At 42.6% G+C, this 16480-nt stretch overlaps 1 protein-coding gene across 2 annotated transcripts in view; it reads right to left on the reverse strand.

Moving 5' to 3' along the window:
* The window catches only part of astn2 (astrotactin 2), a 327163-nt gene extending 312442 nt beyond the window's left edge, over positions 1-14721 (reverse strand). For both annotated transcript variants that reach the window (XR_003797747.1, XM_029252720.1), the window contains exon 1: positions 14185-14721. Coding sequence is in view for 1 of the 2 variants with exons in the window: in XM_029252720.1 (XP_029108553.1) it covers positions 14185-14554 (370 nt within the window). In the remaining variant the exon portion in view is untranslated. The remainder of the gene's footprint in view (positions 1-14184) is intronic.
* Positions 14722-16480: the final 1759 nt, after the last annotated feature.

The following is a 16480-nucleotide window of genomic DNA, read 5'->3' on the forward strand; positions in this document are numbered from 1 at the left end:
CCAAAGCGATGTATATCTCAGCAAAAGTACAATTTATGCATTACATTGAGAGAAGGAGACATAGCTGGAGACATGAAAGTCTCAAGCAAACCTAGTTTGTTCCCTACCACTTGCTGCATTGAGGTTCATTGTTCAAATAGGTGCATAAGACACAGACAAATCCCGATACCCACATCAATTTTTTTTGTTTAATTTTTTTATTAAATATTATAAGACACACAAATGAGCAGTACAATACCAGAGTAATGGCTGAATAAAGGTTGTATCTGGGGATGCTTCTGGAGTTACGATGTGTGAACAGTTACACCATAGACAATCTAAAGAGATCTTAGGCGAAGTGGATCTGGAAAAGTTGGGTTTTCAGACCCTTCTTGAAAACAGACAGAGTTTCCGCAGTTCTGAGTGACAGGGGATGGTCATTCCACCACAACGGACCCAGAACCAAGAACCTACGAGCTTGGCCTTTTGTGCGCGGGACCAGCAAGCGAGCAGAAGTAGATGAGCGAAGGGGCGTGGCTGGGGTGTACCGGTTGATTAAGTCTTGTAAGTAGCTGGGAGCAGTTCTATTGATGCATTTGTAAACAGTAACCAGGGTATTGAATTTGATACGGGCAGCTACAGGAAACCAGTGCAGAGAGATGAGTAGAGGAGATACATGGGAGCACTTTGGCAAATCAAACACAACTCGTACAGCAGCATTCTGTAGAAGCTGCAGAGGTTTGATGGCATTAGCAGGAAGACCACACAGAGGAGGGTTGCAGTAGTCAAGACGGGAAGTCACCATGGCCTGGACAAGTAGTTGGGCGAAGTCAGTAGTGAGGTAGGGACGGATCCTACGAATATTATGCAGGATGTATCTGCAGGACCGGGTTGTGGCTTCAATATGTTGAGAGAATGACAGACTTGCATCAATTGTCACTCCCAGTCTCTTAGCAAAGGAGCTAGGCGAAATGAATGAGTTGTCCAGTCTGATCGAGAGGTCGTGACGGAGAGCACAGGCCAGCTGGGAGGTAAAGAATCTCTGTTTTGGAGAGGCTGACTTGGAGGTGGTAATCATACCTCCATGAAGAGATGTCCGACAGGCAGGCAGCAATGCGTGCGGAGATGTCTGATGCACCAGGTGGAAAGGAGAGGAAGAACTTGGTATCATCAGCATAGCAGTGGTATTTGAATCCATGGGAGGCTATGACAGGACCGAGGGAGCAGGTGTAGATGGAGAAAAGAAGAGGACCCAATACCGAGCCCTGCGGAACACCGGTTGAGAGGGGCAGAGGAGAAGAATGAGAGCTCTGCCAGACCACTTGATAGGATCTGTCAGAGAGGTAGGGCTCAAACCATCTTAGTGCCGCACCTTTGATCCCAAGCTGGTTAAGAGAGGAGAGTAGAATCCGGTGATTTACAGTGTCGAATGCTGCAGACAGATCGAGCAGGATGAGGACCGAGGAGAGGGAGGCAGCTGTAGCAGCTTGGAGAGCGTCAGATACCGCCAGAAGGGCAGTCTCAGTGGAGTGACCAACTTTGAAACCAGACTGATAACTATCAAGGAGGTGGTTCCAGGTAAGGAAATCGGATAGTTGATCACAGACTGCTCGCTCAAGGGTTCTGGACAGGAAGGGGAGGAGAGAGACCGGTCTGTAATTTTCAACCAGATTGGGGTCCAGGAAGGATTTTTTTAACAGAGGTGAAAATAGAGCAGTTTTGAAGGCAGCTGGGAAACAGCCAGAGGAGAGTGAGGAGTTGATGATAGAAGAGAGGAAGGAGGAGAGTTGCGGGGAAATGTTCTGAAGGAACAGTGTAAGTCACCTTAGTGAATAAGGTGTGTGAGCTGATAACACTACATAGATTTCATTGGAAGTCGCTTTGGAGAAAAGTGTCTGCTAAATAAATATAAACACAAATGTATTGTAAATTACCCACTGTGTTCGTGTGTGCAACTGCCCTGTGACAGACGGGCACTCCATTCATTGTGTATGCTTCCTCATGCCCTATACCTCCAGGATAGACCCTGTGACCCTGCAATGCACAAGCAGTGATTGATATTGGAATGAAATTGTAAAAATATACAGCACCTCTCTATTCCATCTCATGGATGTTACAGCTGCTTATTTCCTGGTTTTAAATTAATAGTATGAACATTGTAGGCTAAAATCTGTGTATTTAGATTACAGGATGCTTTGTATCTTTGCCACCCCCTTGATACACCTACCATCTGTCAATTGCTAACTAGATTTACAGGGCCTCCATTAAAAGATTAAGTGGTACAGAAGATGAGAGGATGCTATGTGTGGGGGGATGGGGGGGCAGCAAAAAGTGTCAGTTTTATGTTAATACCTGTAACTGTTTACTTCATGGTGTATTGCACTTTACAAATCTAAACATATTTTTGGAAATACTCATGGAGAACTTGCAGAATATCTGTCATTCAGACTTATCCTTAATGTTCACAGGTTAAATAAATAAATAAGTGTCAAAGGAGAAAGACTGAGTGACACCGACAATTCCCGGGAGATATCTGTCAAAAGCTGACCATCAGTACACCTGTCATCCTGCGGAACGGAGGAAAGAAAAGAGCCGTTTTGTCTTTTGCTTTGCTGTCAGCGTGATGATGGAGTGCGCTCTGCTGTTGTCGATTCCCCGACACGGACAGCGCGGTGCTTCTCGCTGACCTTCGGTAGCCTCCTGAGGAATGTGCTTTGGAGGTGTCCTGGAAACCTTACCAGATGCTTCCACGGAACATAAGCGGGTACACTTTGCAAGCTTAACTGGAAAGCCCGCTCCTGCATGATCAGAAAAACTCTTTCGAACCAAGGCGTCAACCCTTGATTGACCGACCAAAAGCAGCTCAGCAGTATTTGATCGTAATTCACAGAGCAAAGTTATGAGTTGTATCTAAGTCTAAGGCAGTGGGTGTGTAACGCTGTTAAAGTCGTGCACATGAAAGCAGCTCAGATCTTTCCTCAGGCTTCAGGGTAGCATGGAGAGCCAAAGAAAGCACAGGCAGCCAGCAGTGTGTCACTCTTCGTATTGTAATGCAGTTAGTGCTTTACAAAGTATCAGTGATGAACACCAGTAATAAATGGAAACGACTTACAATGACTTTTCCATCGGCTTTCAGACCACTGTGATCATACATTCACATGTATTTAACTTCACCTTGGTCCAAGGTGACTTAAATACTGAATACACCACACCAGGGATGTCTAACCCTGTTTGGTCAAGGCCCACAGTCATTATTATGAACTGGTTTTACGGCCACATCTATGAAAATAACAGTAAATGACATAGTGAATCTTACATTTACATTTATTCATTTAGCACTTTTCATAAAGGGGACGTACAACTCAGAGGAAAAAAAGTGCATTTCGCCAACAGATGGGAAGATAACAGCTGCAGACAGATGATTCATAAAGTACAGTCAGTTTGTCTGATGTTGCCATTTACATCAGCATACATATCACTTTCTTTTTAATGGGAAATGAAGTACAACTTGATGGAGTTGATAGAATATTTTAAGAGAACCAAGGTTTGACACATTTCTTAAAATTTGCCTGGGACTCAACCATTCTGAGTGAGAGAGGGATCTCATTCTACCACCCTAGACCCAAAACCAACAACCTTTGGGCTTTTGATTTCATGTGTTCCATCAATAAAATGTGGGTAAATCAATTTTGAATGTTTGAACTGAAAAATTATTATTCATTTTGTGGTATTTCACTTAGGTTCCCTGTCTGTGTAACTATAACTGTGTTGTTTTGCGATTCAACTGAATTTATAGTATTTATAGATTAAGCACATATTGATAATTTCTAAATGTTCTGAGGCCACATTGTGTGACATTGGAGGTTGCTTGCAGCCTCAGCCTGAAAACAGACATCGCTGTACTGCACTAAACTCTCTACAGTCACTCATCCAACACATTCATTTGTACTAAGGTTGCAGGTTCAAATCTTACCTCTTGCTGTGGTACCCATAACCAAAGTACACATCCTGAATAAATTACTCCGGTAAAAAAATACCAAAATTTAATATGGGGTAAATAACTATACAGTAGGTAACTGAACCTAGTAAGCTGCTTTGGAGAAAGGAGTCAGCCAAATGTTAATACTCAGTTGAATCCATCTACAAAGGCAGAGCCTTGCTGTGGAGAGGTTCCGTTCTTTAACCACCACCCCACCAAGAGAACAGGTTACAGCTACTGAGAGGGCAGTCAGTATTTTTCATTGGCTCATTTAACTGATACTTTCCTTCAAGGCAATTTACAATGTTTGTACAATGAACCATTTACAATGATCTACCCATGTATGGAGCTAAATAGTTTTACTATATTCAGGGTAAGTACCTTGATCATGGGTACTACACCAGGAGCAGGGTTTTTAACTTTGGCCGTTCCAGTTGCAAAGCAATGGCTCTGGCTACTACTCCACCTGCTGCCTCAACACATACTTACAATACATTACATTTTCTGAAATGCTTTACAGAATTTAATGAATTAATTAACTGAAAGTGATATGGAAGAGTGAACCTTTTATACTTATGCTCTTACAACAACACTGTGTCCTGTCCGCCGAGAACATCAGACGCATTCCCTGCAAACAGGAAAGATATGCAGCATTCTGGGATTGCAGGCAATAACTCAAGATGTTTAGATATTGCCTTGCATTAATTCCACCCAATTATAGAACTTCCAGATCATTTTATTGCTGGAGGCAGCTTTTGGATAACATCAGAATTCGTAACCTGTCGCCAGAAGTGTGCAAGCCTATACATCGAGGATACCACGAGAGATGATCCATCAGATGTTATCATGCTCCTCCACTACTCAGACATTTTCTGGACCAACACTGAGAATGCTTAAAATACTTAATGTTACTTTCAAGCATCATTTAGAGGCATAGCGCTTGTTCCACACGTCATTCTACTGATGGTCCATTAGTCAAAAGAAATAAAGCCTTTTTTAATAAGCTATAAGCTGAAATCCAGACAGCATTGCTTGGTTTATCTGGATCTTCTTTCAAGTCCTTTCAGTTCTTCTTCTGCGCTTGCTTGCGTCTTGTGAGTATTAATCGACGGGATTTACACGCGTCTTCATTGAACGAGACAGATATGTAAATAGGAAGCTGAAACCCAGAATACGACGCATAGCCCAATTTCTCCCTAACTGAAGCTGACAAATGAAAAGCACGTTCTTGACAGCCCTAATTGTGGTGCAAACCCTTTGAAATACACAGCAGAATCACAAAAAACACTCACGTACACACTCACTCACACACAAAAGGGCTCCTTAACCACATAAATGCCAATATGCTTAAGAAAATACTGACTATTACTCTGGTCATATCATCTTCTGGCACCAGGCCTTGAATGAGCTATCAACATACCACCTGAAAACCTTGACATTCCGGGTCAAACCAGAACCAGGTGCTCCGATTTAATATATTTTGATTTTAATGGGAGAGGCTGCTTCCAATATTTTGATGGATTTCTAAATATGACACTTTCTCTCTACCTTGCAAGCAAAGGTCATCAATATCCACATTTAAAATATGCTATTTGGGTAAAACGAGCCACTCATGACGGCTACAAATCCGTTAACAATGTACAATTATCGAGATTCGCCGCCGCATTGGATTTCAGCACAGAAGTGCAAGTTGTGTGGAGTTAAACTAATTAGCCGCTACCGGTTGTTTATCTTGCCACCGGCAAGGCGAACCTGTCATTCATTTCCACTCACATTAATGATGGGAACAATACACTGTAGAGTGAATAAAAAGGTAAGCAGAGTGGGTGGGGGGGTGTGCAAAGCTTTGGTGCTGCTTTGAATAAAATGGAGTTTCACACCATTTGAAGACAGCAGCCTAGATTTGCAAGGCCTGCTTGACCTAAATCTTTTTCAGATCTCAGATGGGGCAGCAGGTGGCACAAAGTCCCCGCACTACAAAGACCCGAGATCAAATCTCACTTCTGCTCCACTCTTGAATTAATACGGTAAAAATTATCCAGCTGTATAAATGCATAAATACAGGTGGTGCTCGGCTTACCACGGGGTTGTGCTCCAACGGCTTTGTCGAAAATCCCCTTATATTAAGCATAAGGACATATAAACGATTAAAACGCATGCATGCTATACTTTTTTAAATGGGCGTTGTATTTTTTTCCCCTCACTAAACCTACACATAATTTATGTTGAAATAACAATAATATAGGATAATATAAATACCATACTATACTTTTATGCTGCACTATAATTTTCACATTCATTTCTAAATCTATTGTCTTTTGCTTTTTTTTGGCGAAACCAGAACACTTGCTTTTTCAATTTCTTGTTAATTTAAATAAAAAGTTACATGAAAGAAATCACAAATGAAAAGCTTTGTAAAAAAACACAATTGCTTCTACAGACCCAAATACGGACAGAGGTCCAAACAATAAGAAACATGGTGCCCTGCAGCAGTGTGGCCAGCTGATGTCATCACATAGCAAATGGAGTGGTCAAAATTAGACGTTACGACCAAATGTTTGGAATGCAAAATAAAATAAAATAAAATAAATAGAAATATGATAACACACACACACACTTTCTGAACCGCTTGTCCCATACGGGGTTGCGGGGAACTGGAGCCTAACCCGGCAACCGAGGGCGTAAGGCCGGAGGGGGAGAGGACACACCCAGAACGGGATGCCAGTCCGCCGCAAGGCACCCCAAGTGGGACTCGAACCCCAGACCCACCAGAGAGCAGGACCCGGTCCAACCCACTGCGCCACCGCACCCCAGAAATATGATAAAATAAAATAAAAACAAAATAAATAAATACTGGTTATAAATGGTGTCATGATGAAGTTGTATCCATAAGAACCTAAAGCGAAACAACGGCGCAATCCATACGCCAACCCGTCAAAGACATGGTACCTTCCTGCATGGAGAGAGACGGTCTGTCCAAAGTAAACAGGGACGTTTCTCTAACAGGCCCTTTTAGTCGCAGAGGACTGTGTCAGACGCTGTCTTTCCCTGCCTTTCACATTACGGGGAGGACAGTGATCTTGTTAAATCCATTATCACTCCTGTCCAATTCAATATCTCTTTACAAAATGTCACAACTCTGCCAGACTGTGGGGGCGTTTCAAGGAGACACATCCGTCCTTCGCTACGCAAAATATCAAAGACGAAATATTACTCTGCTTTCGGAAGATGCCATGCCTCCCATTTTCGGCATTACATTTGAGAAAGATCAAGCTTTCTCTTTTACTTTCTAAGATATTGTTTTTGATATGTGACATCACTGCCCCACAAACCAAATTGTGTAGACACCTGAATTTGTGTGCAGTTTTTGTGCTATGTTTATGCCATTTATTTGATCTGTTTTGCTTCTCGAGACATTAATGCTTATGTATGTGGCATGTGGCGCCATCCAGCTTCATGCTGGGAACATATTGTTTGACTTCCAACCAGCGTGCAAAAAATAAGTCTTAAAAGAAATTAAATCTGAACTTGATTTTGGAGGTTTTACACATTACACGATCTGCACGAAGTAAACAAAAAAAAAGAGATGTTCAGATAATACAGCAAAATATAGACAAAAGTTAGAAGACAAATCTTTTCACACAATGGAAAAAAGGCTAGCCACCAACATCTCTTGGCAGAAGAGCAAAGAAACAGCCCTCAGTTCTGGTGCTGGATACTGAAACTCAGAATACGGGTGCCAAACCGTGCCCACCGCGGGAAACGCCATTAACAGTTCCAGCATCCATTCAACTTAGCACTGCCTTCAACTGCATTACCTCATATGTAAATGATTATGAGCAAGAGGACTGTGATGATAAAGGCAAAGAAAAAAAAAAGATCAAAGAGAGTGAATTCGATTATAGTGGCACTGGGAGTAAAGAACCGTTTGACATGGGACCTATAATGATGGTCAAAGCAATGGTACTAGAATTAATGCAAGTTCATTGCTGACACTTTGATCCAGATCCAAACTTACTGTACTGGACCCATTTATATAGCAGGATATTTTACTGGCACACATCAGGGTCAATCTTGATCAAAGGTATTGCAGCTGTAGCACAGAGTAGAGCCTGAACCAACAACCTTCAGGGCCACGACCTTAATCACTATGCCACTTATGACTACACAAAGCCATTGTTTCAGAGTAATGCCTCTGCAGCAGGTGGCGTAAAGGTTAGAGATGCTGCCTTGCAGTCAGAAAGGACCTGTTTTGAATTCGTGCTCTTACTGTTGGACCTATTATCAAGGTTCATACCCTGAACCGATACAGTAAGAATACCCATCTGTATAAAATGGATAATTCTTCAAGTACTATGCTGTGTGCTGTGTCCTGTAATGGGAAGCAGAAGCAGGCAAGTGTATTAATCATAGCCCTTCCCATACAATCTGAACATCCTGGGCTCTAATCTCACCTCCTGCTGGAGTACTCTTGACCAGGGAACTTAACAAGAATTGATACAGCATAAATTATGCTGCAATAAAAATGGAGAAATCATTAAAAAGTTGGCTATTTCACATTTGTAGTCAAGGTTCCAGCAAAAACATAGCTATAAGGGCAACTGACAGGATGGAAATGATGGTATACTTGGTATAATTGTTTTGATAAATTCAGGCATGGAACAATAGAGTGGTAATAGCAGTCAGTCTGATGCAGTCAATGTAGCCGCAACTGTAATTTTACTGCAGATGGGGTGTGTACATTTAGCCACCATACTGCAGCATTTACGGCCATAGCGAAAAATAGAAAAATGAATTGTAAGGAAATTAAATGTACAGGATATCACAGGCATCCATAAAGAATAAGGTGTGATTTCCAGATCACAATCTTCTCACACAGTATAAAGTGAAATATAGGCTCTGCCGGCAACAGCACCGCTGTGCTTTATCCAGTGTTTGGCAGTCTGCACATCCTGTCCCCCGGTGCTGCAGAGCAAACAACAGCAGCTCCCAAAACAACGCATCTTCACAGAAGCCGTAAACACGGCTCCCGAGCCGCCTATCTCTGCCTCATCTCCTCTAAATGTGCAGATTAGCAGTCTGTGCGAGACCCCGGCGCCGGTAGTGTAAAAAGTTCACGGCCCCTTATCTGTGCCCTTGTGGTGATATTCCACCTTGGAGGAAGGCGGGAGAGAGGGAACAGCCACAAAGATACTGGAAGTTATGAAAACATACAAAGTGGGGGTCACAGACATTTATTTATTCAAAAATTCCACTGATGCTTTTCTCCAAAGCAACTTTCAGGGTTATACAGGGTTATGCACTGTTATACACTAAGCTACTTACTCTTACCCATTTACAGCTGGATCATTTTTATTACATGAGTTCAGGATAAATACCTTGATCAACGGTGCAACAGCTGGACCAGAAATTCAACCTCGTGTCCGTTGACTGTAAGGTGACAGTTTCAACCGCTCCGCCACTTGCTGGCCCTGATTTCTGTATCGTGTGAGAATTATTTAGGCCCACTGTAATAAATTTAACGTGACACAATGAGCCGGACAGAACGGCGTGCTCTGTTTACAGTGGAGTAACACAACAAACTGGAACTGTGTTCTCTTATCTACGAATTCAAGGGAAATACAACCGTCACTTTGTGAGATCAAAAGCCTCATCTGTCAGATAGTTAAATTCTGATTTATTAAGAGGAAATTAGAGAGTATTTAAGGTACAAGGAAATGGGAGGATGTGGCACCCTCGAGTAAGGCTCATCCAGCTCCATGTGCATTAACTATCTGAGAGAAGTCTATGAAGGAAGTCCACTTACCAAAAATCAACAAGAATTTCAAACGCCATTTCCTTTTCGATGATAAAAACACATCTATACTAATATTGCTACAGGACTGAAAGAGACCGGTACCTACATTTACATTTATTCATTTAGCAGACGCTTTTCTCCAAAGCAACGTACATCTCAGCAAAAATACAATTTGTGCATTACAATAGGAGAAGAAGACATGGCTGCAGAAATGTGATTCTTAAATAAACCTAGGTTGTTACTTTCCACTTGATGCACCGATGTTCATCAAGCTGTAAACTCTGCTCTAAACTATATGAAAACATCAGGCAGCTTCAAATAATGTATAATATGGGGTAATTAATGTTGCTCTACTTTTAATTCTCTACTTTATGAAATGTCCTGCAAAATATCTCTTCCAGAAATTTGCATCACTATATTTTAATTTTTTTCTGTGTGTGTGTGTTTGTTTTTGTTTGTTTTGTCCCCCACTGTTCAAGCAAGCCTACTTTACCCCTCCCCTACTATCTGTGCATAACTACGTGGAATATTATTGATAATATTATTTGGCCAAGTTGTCATACCCCTAGATTCAAGATTCAAGATTCAAGAGTGCACTTCCTTCTGCAATTGCTCTATTAATAGTAATAATAATAATAATAATAATAATAATAATAATAATAATAATAATAATAATAAATTCTCAACAGCGTCAGCTTGTTTGAGCACAGTCAGAGTGAAGGACGTCTCAACTAGGGCAAGAGTCGGCACCTCCTGTGGTGTCGCCTGCACAGCCTAGGGAATTCTGGCTTCTCATGGGTTCCCTTCTATCCCCCACACCCCTGTCAGCCCCCCCCCCCCCTCCAGCCAGAAGAGGCTGATTGAGACAGGGCACAGAGAGGATGCTGTGCTGCTGGGCGTGGAGTGTGCACACCAGCCGGTGGGCTCTAGTTGGCTTTGTTACCCCTTCTCCCTCGGATTTTCAAAGCTGAAGAAAGAGCTGGGAAAAGTGTGTATGATTGCGCTTGGACTACACATGAAATATTACAGCGAGAGAAAAACACTGGACAGTTGTGCCAGGGAAAAGGATTTGGGGATTTGTGAATTTATTCATGGCCTTGGCTGCAGGTGTTTTTTAAAAGGGTGAAAATACTTACTTTTCTATATATAATTTTTAATAGTTATTTGTTTTTTTTTTTTGGAAAGGGGAAAAACAAGCAAGTTAATCCTCATATTTTGTGTCCAGCAGTTGGATTTAACTTGGCCTCGTTGTATAAAAAAAACAAAGTATGTACATGAGGAGAGGCAGTAGAGGTGGTGAGGAAATTACGGGAATATCATGAACGCATTCGTCTCCAGACTTCTGGGTTACTATGTGCACCAGTGGGGCCATGGATAGGATATTCCATGAGTACAGCACAACTTCTGCTGAAATCATGAAACAGTTTCAAAAATGAATTAGAAACAGTCAAGAATCAAGACTGCTTAAAATGATTAAATAGAAGCAGTCTCATTATCGAAATACCAAATATTAATTTCTCTAACATAGATGAACTTTTGTAAATGCCAGGAATATGAATTGAGTTTAGCTTATATGAATCACAGATATTGCAGCATAAAGGAAAATTCATGAATTCAGCACCATATGACTGAATTTTTAATGGAGTTTATATTAAAAATTCTTACACTTTTAACATTGTTTTATTTGTTCATTCATACCTTTGCACTGAACTGTAAACCTTTGAAAAAGGAGAAACAAACAAAAAAAAATATGGAAGCAAAGCCTAATGGTTATTCTAATTTATTTCTATGTATGTATTTATTTAGTTACATTAGTCGTGCCACAGGGGGCTTATTTATACACTTATTCAGTAAGGAGTGAATTCCACATCATGCGACTGAAATCTTAAGGAACTGTAAAGGTATTTTTGATTAACCTTCTAAATGATTTTAGTTCATTGTGGCTTTTAATGATATTTTAAATGTGCAAAATACATAACAGAAATATACTGTACAAAAACTGATGCAAAAGTCAAGCAAAACCACTTTTTCACTGTCATGCCACTCATGACATATTATTCGTTATATGTTACTGAGTACTGAATTTGTGCACTTGTGTCAGATGAGCCCTCAGCAGATGTTTCATTGAATATAAGCTCTGTCATATACTAATTAAAAATCCTAATTCAAAAAGCATTATTTATATCTTGATAGACATATTTGTGGAATATTATAAACTACAGATACTTGTACAGTATTATGTAAAACTGAGTGATCGATCAGTTAGTATCTGAACACAAAAGGGACTAGGTGATAGTCATGTGGACGTGCACTGCTAAAAACATATCTGTCACGGAGCCTGTGGTAAAATGTGCTCTTTTTTGACAAAAGCAGGTAAAAAGGGGGAAAGAACAGAATTTGCTGGTTGGCTCGGCTGCAGGGTGATAGATGAGCCACATGAAAATGAGCCAAAAAAAGAAAAAAAAGAAAAAACACACTTGTGATGTACACCATATGCCACAGACACTGCAGTTACTGTGGTGTTTATCTGGGGAATTAACTTCTGAAAAAAGTGATTACCTGCAGTATCTCAATTTTTTTTCTAATTATCTACAGTGTATAACCATGTCTGACAATACAATTCATATCATTCATCTTGAATATCTCCACTGTGAGCTTTTCAGGGAGGCTGCAGTTAAAGGTTATTTGTGTTACTGGCTCATGAATGGTGCTTATTGTTACTTACATAAAATAATCATAGTTTTAAAAAATGCACTTGAAGGTCTGAATTGCTCTGGATACTGTAACCCAAAGAGAATGTGGCATTTTGCATCTTAGAGATTCAGTACCACTTGTCATATAAAACCTTCTGAACCTCTGGAAGACTGGCTTTTAAACAGTGGGTTAAGGCTGTTAGGGGCGTAATGGCAGGACCAGTGGGCTTGAGGTGATTGTGGTACCATACTCTGCTTAACTGGGAGGGGAGTTAAAGTGAAATGTGGTGAATAAACATGGTAGGAGGGTAATCGTGGAGCACCAATGAAACAAACTCCAAATAAAACAAGTAAATGAAACTTTTCTGGTAAAATCAAGTCAACCAGTGCTCTCAGTTGAAGCCTTAAAGTGACTGCTTTGGAAACAGGACAGCGATCCAACCCAAGGAAGCAGAAACATACAGGAAGTGTCTTGCTCCCGAAAATTGAGGGAAAAAAAAAAAAAAAAAAAAACGTGTTATATATTAAATCTAGAAAAGTAGACTGAATGAAAATGCAGATTTTAACATGAAAAGTGAGAGTAAAACATTTCCTTAGCTCGAAATGTATCTTGGAGATGAAATGTGACTTCACTTACCTTGTGGCTTAAATTAAAAATGAAATAAAAATCAATTTTCAGTAACGTTTGCCAATTAAAGGCAAAGAGTGTAAAGTTCTGAACGGTGATCTCGCCGCGCTTGGGAAAGGTGATCACACAACTTCCTTATGAATCAATTAAACACCCTGCATCCTTCACACACTCATATGATATCATATGCATGCGAAGAACTGCTCGAGCCACTGATCTGCATGAAGATTACACGTGCGCGGAAGGTGCGACTCCATCCATGTGCATATCACACAAGTATATGGCACTGCATGACTTTTATGGACAGACACCGGAGGTCCTGGACACCCCATGCTTATAAGCGTCCCAGTCTGTGTGTCTCGCGCCGCTGTGCGTTCAGAGAGGAGTCCAGCGACGCGCGCGAGCGTCACCGTGCGCACATGAGACGGCGCTCGGAACGGAAAATAAAATCACAACTTAAAATTTTCCATTGAAAAAAAAAGGGGGAAAAAAGAAACAATTTTCGACTGAGGTGTTTGTCACAAAAATAGGGGAAACACTGATACCTCTTGCTCGCCCACATGAGTGTGTGTTGCTGGTGGGGTGGGTGAAGGGGAGGTGATGCCGTGGCAGTTTGTTCTGATGTTACGCTGTAACGTTTTTGTAACATTCAAAGCGCTCTCTCGTGTTCTGTCGACACTGAGGGACAGTCGTGAGCGCACACGTTCACATCACTGACCAGAGAACATGGCTACTTAGTGTCACTGACCACACAAAACTGGTAGAATCACACTGACCACACTGACTGAGGGACATCGTGGACCACTTACGGAGTCAAAGGCCACGCGGTGAGATCACTGTCCACACTCGGTGAGATGACAGAACACTTCAGCACCATTCACCGCGTATGTGATGAGACACCACATATAGTGAGGTCACTCACTGACCGCACTGGTGAGATGACAGAACTGACCACACATGACATGACATGACAGCCCGCACATGACACACGGTGAGACCACAGGCACCCTGACTCAAGAGCATCACCATCAGCACCACCACTCCAGGTCCACCAGCGCCGGGACCCTGCGCCAGGAGCCCGCGAGGACCCCCAGAGGACCACGCTTACCCAGAGTGAAGTAAGGGAGCGCCGTGTTATCCAGGTCATCCAGCACGGAGATGCGCCCAGGTAGGTCCGTCCTGACGAACAGCAGGAGCCTGGACTCCCCCGATCCTCCGCCTCCTCCTCCTCCACCACCACCTCCGCCTCCTCCTCCGGGCGCGCTCCCCGACGCGCCCCCGGTGAAGCTGAACTCGTTCTCGCGCAGCACGGGCAAGGTGGACACGGTGACGGTTTTCACTTCGCACGGGCTCGACTCCGTGCCGCCGTCCCGCTCGTTCCTGCCCTCCTTGCCCCCCGCCGGCCCGCTTCCCATGAGCAGGAGGACCAGAAGGAGCGGGAGGAGCACCGCGCTGCGTGCCGCTGCTCTGCTCTCCATCGCGCGCTGCCTCGCGCTCCCCTCGCGCTCGCCTCGCGTTCGCCTCTCGCGCACGTTGCTGCTGCTGCCACCACTGCTGCCGCCGCAGCTCTAACTGAGAGGCACGAGGCGGCTGTTTCGCTTATACCATATCCTGCACGCGCCGGACTGGGGGCGTCTGTCCAGGAGGCGGCAGCATAGGTGAATCATGTGTGTTTTCCTTTTTTTTCTTTCATTATTTCGCCCACTCGTGATGGCCAGGGGGAGAAAAAAGGAAAGACACTGGTTGGCAGTTGAGAGCAGGCTGCAAGAAATCCTGGTAAAAATAAAATAAATAAATAAGTTAATTATTAAAAATGAGCTTAAATTAAGTAGTAGAAAAAAAAGGGCACAGACGGAAAATGTGAGGTAAACATGTAAACAAGAGGTATAAATGACGTACACGCGTTTCTGTGATCTATGTGTGAACAACTGTGAAAGCAGAGGAGGTAAACTCAGTTCTCTGACTGTGTATGTGCATATTAACTAACCCTCACATATTCCTCATGAAATAATAACAGTGGATAAATCTAACCTCACTTGACAAATTTCTCATGAAAGGTTGTGCCTTTTAACAGCTCTGAGAAGAATAAGTCAACATGCGGAAGCCATGTGCAGAAGACTCCTCTCTTTCTGTTTCCATGCTCACACTGGCCATCACCAACAGGAAACACTATGGCTGGTATTAAAGGAGAAATGTTTACATTTTGGACTGGAGTGTCCAGGTTTGTGTGGACACACACACACACACACACACACACACACACACACACACACACACACACATTTTCAGAACCGCTTGTCCCATACGGGGTCACGGGGAACCGGAGCCTACCCGGTAACACAGGGCGTAAGGCCAGAGGGGGAGGGGACACACCCAGGACGGGACGCCAGTCCGTCGCAAGGCACCCCAAGCGGGACTCGAACCCCAGACCCACGGGAGAGCAGGACTGCGGTCCAACCCACTGCGCCACCGCACCCCCTGTTTGTGTGGACACAGGATGCAAATTACAAAAATGATTCGTGATGATCTCAGACAGGTGTCCGCTGCTGATCCTCGGAGGTCTGTGAAAGGCAGTAAAGCCATTTTCGAACAACCTGGAGTCCATCATTCCACAGTGAGAAAGGCCATCTACAGGTGGAGTACATTTAAGATAGTCGCCCATCTACCCAGGGGTAGACATCATAGCAAATTCATCCCAAGTTCAGAGCATATGACACTCAAAGAACTTGCAAGGAATCCAAGGGATCTACAAACCTTTGTAAACATAGTAAATGTTAATTCGTGACTCCATCCTTAGGAAAAGATTGATCAAGCTTTTCAGCCATGAGAAAACGCCTTTCCAAAAATAATATTGGAGCAGGGCTTAGGTATGCAAAAATGGCACCTGAATGAACAAGATTTCTCAGTTTTCTCTGGCCACTTGATATCAAACCAGTTGTTTTGCCATAAACTCTGTTTTTAGAGTTTATTAAGTAACTCTGTTAAGCTCAAACTCTAATCAGTACTAGAACTTAATACCAACCGTTGAGATCCGGGCTGGTGATGATTTTGAGCTTTTTTATAGCCACTGGCTCTGGAAGTCTCACAGTCACTGAGTCCAACATCAATTTTTCTTCATGCCAGTGTATTCCAGAGGAAAATGAAGGACCATCTGTTTGACAACTAGTCTAGCCAAAAGCTTATCATGCAAAAGGACAATGATCCTACCTACATCAATAAAACTATGAATGAATGGTCAAAAATAAGATTCAGGGTTTTAAAACAACCAAGTCAATGTCTGCACATTAACCCTATTGAAATGTTGTGGCAGGGCCTAAAGGGAACTCTGCAAAAACAATACGCAACCATCAATAAGCTGAAGCAGATTTGTCCAGAGGAGAGGGGGCAGACATCCTTACTGCAAA

This window comes from Scleropages formosus, chromosome 6, assembly GCF_900964775.1.
Source record: "Scleropages formosus chromosome 6, fSclFor1.1, whole genome shotgun sequence".
In the NCBI taxonomy this organism is placed as follows: domain Eukaryota; kingdom Metazoa; phylum Chordata; class Actinopteri; order Osteoglossiformes; family Osteoglossidae; genus Scleropages; species Scleropages formosus.